Below are 10,316 nucleotides of genomic sequence, written 5' to 3'. Positions count from 1 at the left end.
TCCTCCTCCCTTTCTGCACAGAGGAGACTAAGAGGACGGCAGCCAGAGAGAACCTGCTCTCCCCCCACGTCCCCCCCACCCCAAATAGAAGGGCTTGACCCAGGCGGGTGGGGTGGGGGGTTCTCTTCCGGCCTGGGACTGGGGGGGCTAAACGATGCGAAGTAGCATTAAAAGAATCCCGGATTGGACGCTCTGCAAAATGTGGTTATTTGTAGGGGGGGCCCTACGGTCAGTCCCTCCACCCCCAATTCAGGGAGGGGGGCCTTGCGGAAAAGACCCTGTGGTTTCCGCCCCCCGTCAGGTGGGGAATCTCTAGGTCAGGGACGGCTCACCTGCATGAACACCTGTCTGTCCGTTGGCTCCTGTATCTGTGTCTGAGTGTCGTCTGCGCTTTCTGCCCCCCATCCTGTGCTGCTGAGACCCCCCCCCCCGACCTCTCTTGTACCTCCGTGTGACCCCCAACCCCACCCCAACCTTTTTGCCCTGTGTACCATTAAAGAGCCTCTTGGCTGTGCCAACTTGCTGCGTCAAAAGGGGGGGGGCGAGGGGGCCGCTCTGTGTCTGTGTTGCGCTTTGGGGAGATGTGTGTGGACTGAGAGGGGCTACACGGGAAAGGGGGCACGGGGGTGGGAGTTGGGGGGTTAGCTGAGAAAAAAGGCAAGGGAATTGAATTGTAGGGTCGGTAGGGACCCCCAAAGGACATCTAGTCCAACCCCTGCAAGGAAGGCATCTCAGCGGAAGAATCCTGGACCTCTGACCTCTGCTGAAAAACCTCCCAGGGAGGAGAATCCACAAGAGAAGTTTAGGAAATTATACAAAGCAAGGAGGAAAGCTTCCCTCCCTCTCTCGCCACACAAAAACCCGTGGGAATCCCATGAACGTGGAAGAGTCGGGAGAGAAAAGGCAGTCGCCCCTCACACAGCGCAGTGTTAATCTGTGGAACTCCTTGCCACAGGAGGCAGGGATGCCCACCAAACATGGAGGCCATTAGTAGAAGGTTGGACACCTTCATGGGGATTTGTGGCAGGAGTCTGGCACATCTAGTCCAGCCTCGTCTTCTCCCAGGGGCTCACGATGGGAAACCTGAAAGCGAGATTCGAACACAGGGGCAGCTCTCTCATCCTGGGGTTTCCAGAGCTGCAATGCACAGCATTTGCTCCTTCCAACTTTGGAGACAGAGCACAGGTGAAGGGGGGTGGTATAATAATAATAATAATAATAATAATAATAATAATAATAATACTACTACTACTAATAATAATAATAATAAAGGTGGCTAGTCCATAGCCTTCTCATCCTCCATGAATTTGTTCCATCGGCTTTTGAAGCCAAGCTGGTGGAGGAGAGGGCAATCAGAGGCTTCTGGCCCGGAGTTGCTCTTGGGTTCGAATCCTGCTTGCTGGTTTCCCAGAAGAGGCACCTGGTCTGTCTGAGAGCAGGAGGCTGGACCAGATGGGCCCCCTTGGGCCTGATCCTGTGCTCAGGCTCTCCTGACGTTTGTGTGGAGCCTCCAGGGCCAGGGCCAGTCTATCTGGACCTGATGAGCCCCCGGCCTGATCCAGCACAGCCCCTCTCCCCAATTAACGCTGCCCTGACCCCCCCCCCAGGCAGAGCACCCAAGGGTGGCACTGGAGATGGGAGGGGCCAAGCAAGTCTCCCCCCACCCACAGCCCCCTCTTCTGGCTGCCCCTCCACTGGGGCCCCAGGAAGGAGGGGAGGGAGCCGCCCTGTCCAGAGAGGGGGGCTGGGGGGGGGTTGCGATACAGATGAGAGAAAGAGAGAGAAAGAGAAGAAGAGCTTTATAGGAGTCATAAAAGAGTCACAGGGTGAGACAGACGTCCGAGTCCTCCAGGGCTGCTCAGGGCCCCCACTAGAGGGTGCTGGGGGGCAGGCAAAGGGGGCGGGAAGGGAAGGGGGGGAACCAGGCCAGCCCCCCCACCCCAATACCCCAAATGGTCCCGTGAGGATTGCAGCACCAGCTGTTCCAGCAGGGGGGCTGGTATATGGGGGGGGGGAGAGGCTGCATGCACCCCCCACCCATTGGCCACACCAGACACACGCAGACGCCGGCCCCTTAGGGGGGGCAGAAATCCGTGAAGTAGGGGTGCTGGAGGGCATCCTCTGCCGAGATCCGGTGCACCGGGTTGCACTTCAGCAAGTTCTGGGGAGGCAAAGAAAGAGGGAGAGCTCACAGAGACATGGCACCCCCAGAGGTCATCCAGTCCAGCCCCCTGCAAGGTGGGAATCTCGGCGGAAGGATCCCCGAGGGACAGCCGTCCAACTACTGTGGAAAGCCCTAGATGGAAGGAGAGGCCGGCGCCACCCTCTGAGGAATTGTGGAATTGGAAAGGGACCCCCAAAGGTCATCCAGTCCAACCCCCTCAAAGCAGGAGCTCAAGGATCCCTGATGGAGGGCCCTTGGCAGAAAAACCTGCAAGGAAGGTGAACAGAGATGCCGGCAGGAGAGACCCCCTTCCAGCCCCCTGCAGGGAGCTCCCCTCATGGGAGGGAGCGGGCAAGGGGGGGGGGGAGAAGCACTCACCTGGAGCAGGTCCCGTCCGGTCGTGTTCAGCTTGGGCACCACGTTGACGAGGGAAGTCGTCGCAGGATACATGGGATATGGCTGGGGGGGGGGAGAAAGTGGGTGAGGTGTGCAATGGGGGGTGGACCCCCACCCAGGAGGGCGGTGGAGCAGGGGTCTCGCTCTGGGAGAGGGGAGGGTCTTCTCACCTTGTAGTCTGGGAGTTTGGTCATCCCCGGCCACTGCTCCTCGGTCGGAGTCCCCAGCAGCGTGGAGGGAGAGTTAAGGACCCCTTGCCAACCGGGAGACCCCCCAGCCAACTCAGCTGTGTACCCCTCCCAACACCCCCACAGAATGGCAGAACTGGAAGGCACCCAGGGGTCATCTAGTCCAACCCGCTGTGGTGCAGGAAGCTCAGCGCAAAGGCCTGTGTGTCCAGAACTCTGCGCTTGCTCAAAGGAAAGGAAGAGGGGCGGGGCTTCTGTTTGACGCCTGTCCCAGATGGGAGGAGGTTGCAGACTAGATGATCCTTGGAGACCCTCCAACTCCACGATTCTGCAAAACCCTCCCCTGCTTGCTCCCAGGGCAAGAGGGCTGGATCCACACCTTCTCCGCCCCCCACCCCAGTAGAGCCACAGGTCCCCAGCTGGCCAATCACAGCTTTGCTGGGCTTTCCCTTTTATTTTATTATCCGATCCCTCGTAGCCGAGTAAGATTGTCTTCCATAAACACGGTTTTAACAATGAGTCCACAGTGGGGACATTGGTTTCCGGGCAGAAGTTATCAGTGTGGTTTTGCCAAGTGTGCCTTCCTCTTCGCCCATTTCTCTCTTGCGTCCTGAGTTCAAGCGTCTTCAAAGCCCAGGACACCTTTGGTCAAGGCTGGTCTCCAGCTGCAGCGCTCACAGGCCAGTGTTTCCCAGTTGTTGGTGTTTATACTACATTTTTTTAGATTTGCCTTAAGAAAGTTTTTAAAACTCTTTTGTTGACCACCAACATTACACTTTCCATTTTAAAGTTTGGAATAGAGGAGTTGTTTTGCAAGACGGTAACCAGGCATCTGATCAACATGACCACTCCAACAAAATTGATGTTGAAGAATTGTTGCTTTGACATTGGTGATCTTTGCTTCTTCCAGTACACTGGCATTGCCGTATTTTTTGCTCTATAAGACGCACCAGAACATAAGATGCACCTAGTTTTTGGAAGAGGAAAACAAGAAAAAATAATTTTTTTGAATCCCAGAAGCCAGGACAGCACGCGGGATCGCTGCGCAGTGAACCCGCTGCCTGTCCTGGCTTATGGGATAGCCAGCTAAGGCTCCCCCAAGAAGCAGCCCTTCTCCCTCCTCAGGGAAAAGCCCCCAAGGGCCGCACACACGCTCCGCGCGGCTCTTTAAAGGGAGCGCTGAGCAGAGCCTCCCGCCTGCATTCTCTCCATAAGACGCACACACATTTTAGGAGGGGAAAAGTGTGTCTTATAGAGCGAAAAATACAGTAATTCGCTTGTCTTCACAAGTGATGTGTAAGATTTTTCGGAGACACCGTTGATGGAATCTTTCAAGGAGTTGGAGATGGCATTTATAAGTGGTCCATGTTTCACAAGCAGACAGCAAGGATGGCAGTACAATAGCTTTTTAAACAAGCATTTTGGGTTCCCTGTGAATGTCCCGGTCCTCAAACACTCTGCACTTCAATCAGGAGAAAGCCGCACTCACAGAGCTCAGGCGATGCTGGGTTTTGGCATCAGTGTTGGCCCTTGTGGAAAGGTATCTGCCCAGGTGAGAGAAGTGATCGACATTTTCCAACATTACACCATTGAGTTGGATTTGTGGCGCTGCAGAGGGGATATTTTGTGCTTTTTGGTGCAGCATTTGGTTTTTTGGATGTTGAGCGATAGGCCAAGCTTTTTGTAAACTTCTGCAAAGATATTTAGGATGGTTTGGAGGTCATCCTCTTAGCGTGCAAACACTATGTTGTCCTCTGCATCCTGAAGCTCTAGGACGGAGGTTACGGTAGCCTCACACTTTGCTTTCGGCCTGCTCAGATTGAAGAGCTTTCCATCTGCTCCATATATGATTTCAAGTCCAGTGGGGAATTTCCCTAATCATAGACCCATAGAATGAGAGTTGGAAGGGATCCCCAGGGGTCATCTAGTTCAACCCTCTGAATTCAGTCCCTCCACCCCCTTGCAATGCCAAGTGCCAAGGATATCGGAAGATCCGCTTCAGCTGGTCATCCACGTCATTTCCTGGGAAGAGGGGGCGCCCAGCATTGGCCAGCTCTGGGGAGAGAGGAAGAGGTCAGTGGCACCCCAGAGCCCTTGCCCACCCCCCTCTGCCCACCCCCAGTGCCAAAGCACCCCCCCCCTTACCTGCAAAGATGCAGCCAGCAGACCACATGTCTATGGAGGTGGAGTAGAGTTTGGCCCCGAAGAGGACGTCTGGGGGGCGGTACCAGAGCGTCACCACCTGCGGGGCAGCAGGGAGAATCAAAGGGTTGGTCTAGTCCAACCCCCTGCAATGCAGGAATCGGGTGGAAGGAAAATCACAGAAGACTGGGGGCTGGGAACGGCTGCTGAGACCACATAACACCAGTCTTGAAAGACCTACATTGCCTCCCAGTACGTTTCCGAGCACAAGTCAAAGTGTTGGTGCTGACCTTGAAAGCCCTGAACGGCCTCAAAGGCCCAGTAGACCTGAAAGAGCGTCTCCACCCCCATCGTTCTACACGGACACTGAGGTCCAGGACCGAGGGCCTTCTGGCGGTTCCCTCACTGCGAGAAGTGAGGTTACAGGGAACCAGGCAGAAGGCCTTCTCAGTGGTGGTGCCCGCCCTGTGGAACACCCTCCCATCAGATGTCAAAGGAAAAAACAACTACCAGACTTTTAGAAGACATCTGAAGGCAGCCCTGTTTAGGGAAACTTTTAATATCTAAGGACTATTGTATTTTAATATTTTGTTGGAAGCTGCCCAGAGTGGCTGGGGAAACCCAGACAGATGGGTGGGGTATAAATAATAAATTATTATTACTATTATTATTATTAGGCCACAGGTTAATTGGTTTCTGCAGGCTGGGCTGGGGAAGAAAGACCAGAGCTATACCTTCCAAAATTTCTCTGATGAAAATAGGGACGTCTCATTCCATAATAATAATTTTACTATTTATACCCCACACGTCTTCCTGGGTTTCCCCAGCCACTCTGAGCGTCCTCCAACACATATAAAAACATAATAAATCATTAAACATGAAATAAATTTCCCTATACAGGATTGCCTTCAGGTGGGGGGTCAGATAACTCCATTGCCTCCAACATTTCTCCAATGAAAACATGGGCGTCCTACGGGAAAGTGGGACATTCCGGGATCAGATCAGAAGCCGGGACGGCTTCTCTAAATCAGGGACGTCCCTGGAAAAGAGGGAGAACTGGGGGCTCTGCAGAGCGAGTGGCCCAGAGGAGGGGCGAGGGAGGGAGGGAAGGGGGCCGGTCCCGCAGGTCCCTGTGCCAACGGACGGGCACTGCCCGCCCAGCCCTGCTCCTCACCTCGGCCGAGTAGCAGCGCACAGGGATCCCGAAGGCCCTCGCCAGCCCAAAGTCTGCCAGCTTCAGCTCCCCGTTCTGTTGGCAAAGGCAGGTGGTCAGCGGAGGGAAAAGAGCCAGACGAGGGGCAACGTTGCCCAGGCCCCAGGGAAGGAAGGGGAAATCCCCGTGGTGTCCATACCGACAATGTTCCCTAGACCTGGAGCCTCCCTGGAAGTCCCTTGCAGCTTGACGACCCCCCCCCCCCACTGTGTACCCTGACACCCCCCTAAATGAAACGGGATCGTGGGCAGATCTGGCCCCTTCGCTGCTCATCACAAACCTCCTATTTTTTATGAGCACATTAGAAAGCACCAATCCTGGGTTTTTTTGCTGGTGGGAAGGGACCCCAGGGGGTCATCTAGCCCAACCCCCTGCCGTGCAGGGAACACAGATAAGATGGAAACCCATAATAAGCAGACCGAAGGAGACCTTTGGGAAGTCCAAGGGCACAGCCCCTCCCAGGTCTCCCCCATCTCTGGAAAGGTGAAACAGGCAGGTCTTTGCAGGAGCCACGCTGGGTCTTGGCCCCCCCAACTCCCCCTGCCTGCCCAGTGTGGCCCCCCAACACTCACCCGGTTGATCAGGAGGTTCTGGGGCTTGAGGTCCCTGTGCAGGACGTTCCGGCTGTGGCAGAACCCCAAACCTTTCAGCAGCTGGTACATGAAGGACTGCGGAGAGAGGGGGGGGGGAGGCTGGCGTGAGGACCCATGGAGGATGGGCGGAGCACTAGCTGCCCCCCACAAGGACGCCTGTCCCCACCTCTCCACTCAGCCCCTCGCCAGGGCCACCCTGTGCCCTCCTCACCTTAACAATCTCTGGGTCCAGATCCCCATTGCAGCTGTCAAAGTACTTCTTCAGGTCCTGGGGGGAGCAGAAAGCAGGAGGGGGAGGCAGGGGGTCAGCAGCAGGGCCAGGAGACCCCCAAACAGGCTGGTCTCCCAGGAAGAGGCACCCCCAAATTTTCCGGATGAAGAGGGGACCCCCAGATGCCCAGGTCCAGCTCCCCTTGCTGCCTCTGTCTCGCCCCACAGGATCCTGTCCCCTTCTCCTGCTTGGGGGCTTCCCTGGGGGGCACCCGTCCGTCCACTGTGGGCTCTTTCTGCGAAATCTGAGCGCAGCCACCTGCTCCTTCCCTCCTTACCTGGTCACAGAACTCAAAGACCAGAGTGAGCTTCTTGTCACTGTGGAGGACGTCGTGCAACCTGGGGGGGGGGGCAGAGAAAATAGGGGCTCCAGTGAATGGTGTGCGCTTCCTCTCCTCACTTACTCTCAGCCTGACCTGCCTCACAGGATTGTTGTGGGGGTTAAATGAGGAGGGGGGCAAGAACCACGGACACCACCTGCAGCTCCTTGGATGAAAAGGGTGGGGAATACATCACGACTGGGAAAACCAGAGCTTTAACTACACACCTGGCTTACCACCTGTGAAAAGGATCTAGGGGGTCTTAGTGGACCACAAGTTTAACTTGAGTCCACAGTGTGATGCAGCAGCAGCAGCAAAAAAAAAAAAATGCTTTTCTCTGCTGCATCGACAGAAGTCTAGTGTCCAGATCAAGGGAAGTCATAGTCCCGCTCTCTTCTGCCTTGGTCAGACCTCACCTGGAGTCCTGGGTCCAGTTCTGGGTGCCACAATTTAAAAAGGACGTTGACAAGCTGGAATGTGTGCAGAGGAGGGCAGCCAAGATGATCAAGGGTCTGGAAACTAAGCCTTATGAGGAGCAGTTGAAGGAGCTGGGGAGGTTTAGCCTGGAAAAGAGGAGGCTGTGAGGAGGTATGAGAACCATCCTCAAATATCTCAAGGGCTGCCACAAGGAAGATGGAACAAGCTTGTTTTCTCCTGCTCCAGAGGGTAGGACTCGAACCCATGGCTTCAAGTTGCAGGAAAGGAGATTCTGACTAGACATAGGGAAAAACTTTCTGACAATCAGAGCTGTTTGACAGGGGAATGGTCTCCTCGGGAGATGGTGGACTCTCCTTCCTTGGAGGTTTCTAAGCATCTGTCCTCATGGAGGCTTCAGCTGAGATTCCTGCCTTGCAGGGGTGGACTAGATGACTCCTGGAGTCCCTTCCAGCTCTACAATTCAATGCTTCTCTTTGTGACTGGCATAAGTGACACAGGCAGGATTCCATGTGGGATATGTGTGGGAAATGATCGGCTCAACCCCTCTAAGAGATGCAGCCGGGGTCTCAGGCCCCACGTTCACCCCCCACCCACCCAGAGACACCCAGAGCTTCAAGCCCAGAGTTGAGTCAGCCCTGCAAGCTGAGCCCAAAATGAGGGAGCACCCCAGGGGGTGGGTTCTTTCAGAGCCAGTGTGGTGCAATGGTTAGATCATAGATCCACTGTTTCGTTCAGAATATTTGTTTTCCTCATCTAAAAACTAGGTGTGTCTTATGGAGAGAAAAATACGGTAAATGAGCAGGAGATCCATTTGCACCACTCTGAAAATGTGGTCTTTAAGCTCAGGGAATAAGCTCTGACACGGCCCCCTGCCCTTCTCCACCCCAGAGCTGAGCCTCAGCCCCCCAACTGGCTCACCTGACGATGTTCTTGTGCTTCAACTCCTTCAGGAGGCAGATTTCTCGCAGGGCAGAGCTGGGGACCCCCTGAAAGAGGAGGGGGAGGGAGGGGAAAGGGTCAGGGGGCACTGCCGGCCTCAACCCCCACCCCACCCCTGGATTCTTCACAATGGGCAGGCAAGGGGGGGGGGAGACAGGGAATCCCCCCACCCACCAGAAGTGGCTAAGGAACATCTTACTTCCCTCCCAACTAAGGGAGCGTGGGAACTAAGAAGGGAACAGAGAACTCTTCTCAGAAACCTGCCCCAAACTTGGGAGGGCGAGGCTGCTCTGCCAAGTCCAATGCGGGGAGCATGTGTGGGGGGGGGGTCCCTGTCAAACAGCAACAGGCTCCGCCCCCCAGCCCCACCCCAACATCCTTTCTGCTGAGCATTTGGGATGCTATTGAGGTGCTCAAATGTGACCCCCAAGCCCAGTGCTGTTTGCGCCTGCAAATATTCCGGGGTTCTGCATTTCCAGTCAAGGAACTTCCTGCAAGGATCCTGCCCCTTTTCTTCCTGCAGATGCTCCGTTTTATTCTCCCTTGCCCCCCCCCCCCCCGCTTTCATCGGGCTAAGGGGCAAAGCGTCACCAAACCACCAGCAAAGCAGAAGGATGGGAGGACGGCCCAGGCTAAACCTATTATTGCAGAATGCAGCTGCCCTGGAAGGGGTCCCTTAGCATGCAAAGCCCAGGAGTCGGGGGCGCTTTGCATCTGCTCGGCATGCAGAAGGACCAAGGCGCCCCCCCCCCCGGCAGCATCTGCAAGGAGGGTGCAGAGCATCCCCTGCCGAAAGAGGCTGCGGGACTACAACTCCCACAATCCCCCGCCCTTGACCAGGCGGGCGGGAATGATGGGAGCCGTAGTCCCGGCTCCCAAGGGCGGCGCAGGCGAGTCGGAACCGGGGGGTCGCGGGGGTTTGCCCACCTCGTCGTCGTCGTCCAGCCGCACCCTCTTCAGCGCCACGATCTCGTGCGTCTCCCGGTTCTTGGCCTTGAACACCGTCCCGTAGGTGCCTTTTTGGGGGGGGGGAGAGAAACACAAAAGGGTCTCGCTGATTCCTGGAGCTAAGCGCTTTGCAGGCCCCCACCCCAGCCCCGCAGAGGAGCCCCCCTGGCCAGGACGGGGGCGCAGCTGCCACGACTTCCTGCCGCTGGACCCCCAGCCTGCACCAGACACCCCCCAATTTCCTCCAGGGCTTTTTTTCGGGGGGGGGTGCATTGCATGCATGCAGAGGCCGCCACCCCCAGGCTCAAAGCAGTCCTCTCCTCGCCCCCTCCCCGGCACCAGCAGCACAGATCGCGGGGGGGGGGGAGAGAAGCAGCCCCCCCACCCAAACCTCCCAAGGAGCAGCCCCCAGCATCGCCATCTCCTGCTCCCGGTTGCACGCCCTCCCCCTTCCCGCTTGCATGCATCCCCCCCCCCCCGGCTGCGCGCCCCCTCCCCAATTCCTCACCCTCTCCGATCTTCTCCAGCTTCTCGTATTTCTGCATGGCGCTCCGTCTGGGACCCCGGCGGGGCTGGAGGCAGCCGCCCTCCTTCCTCTCCCGGCCGGGCTGGGACTACACTTCCCAGAATCCCCCCTGCAAGCGCGCGCCCGCGCCTCCCCGCTCGTGCCCGCAGGCTGACTGCAGTTCCCGGCTGGCGCCGCTC

The 10,316-nt window shown here is 56.7% G+C and overlaps 3 protein-coding genes across 3 annotated transcripts in view; 1 reads left to right on the top strand and 2 right to left on the bottom strand.

Annotated features, from left to right (window-relative positions):
• ASIC3 (acid sensing ion channel subunit 3) overlaps positions 1 to 806 on the top strand; it is a gene marked incomplete at its 3' end in the record, with an annotated part of 26,200 nt that extends 25,394 nt beyond the window's left edge. Inside the window, exon 11 of the mRNA XM_083407212.1 lies at positions 780 to 806. Coding sequence (XP_083263338.1) covers positions 780 to 806 — 27 coding nt within the window. The remainder of the gene's footprint in view (positions 1 to 779) is intronic.
• LOC310660898 (uncharacterized protein) overlaps positions 1 to 10,316 on the bottom strand; it is a 561,482-nt gene that overhangs the window by 12,219 nt on the left and 538,947 nt on the right. The gene's annotated exons all lie outside the window — the stretch shown is intronic.
• On the bottom strand, positions 1,783 to 10,288 carry CDK5 (cyclin dependent kinase 5). Its single transcript, XM_083406759.1, has 12 exons — positions 10,120 to 10,288; positions 9,591 to 9,679; positions 8,643 to 8,710; positions 7,245 to 7,305; positions 6,908 to 6,964; positions 6,676 to 6,771; positions 6,065 to 6,139; positions 4,894 to 4,990; positions 4,734 to 4,803; positions 2,731 to 2,791; positions 2,543 to 2,623; positions 1,783 to 2,161 (listed from the first exon to the last, which is right to left on the bottom strand). Exons 1-12 carry the CDS (start codon positions 10,154 to 10,156, stop codon positions 2,075 to 2,077), a joined length of 879 nt encoding a protein of 292 aa, XP_083262885.1. The 5' UTR covers positions 10,157 to 10,288; the 3' UTR covers positions 1,783 to 2,074.

The sequence above is a fragment of the Podarcis tiliguerta genome (assembly GCF_965153285.1).
Source record: "Podarcis tiliguerta genome assembly, chromosome: 12".
NCBI lineage: Eukaryota > Metazoa > Chordata > Lepidosauria > Squamata > Lacertidae > Podarcis > Podarcis tiliguerta.
The sequence above is the reverse complement of the archived record's forward strand: the minus strand, read 5'-3'. Positions and strand labels throughout refer to the sequence as shown.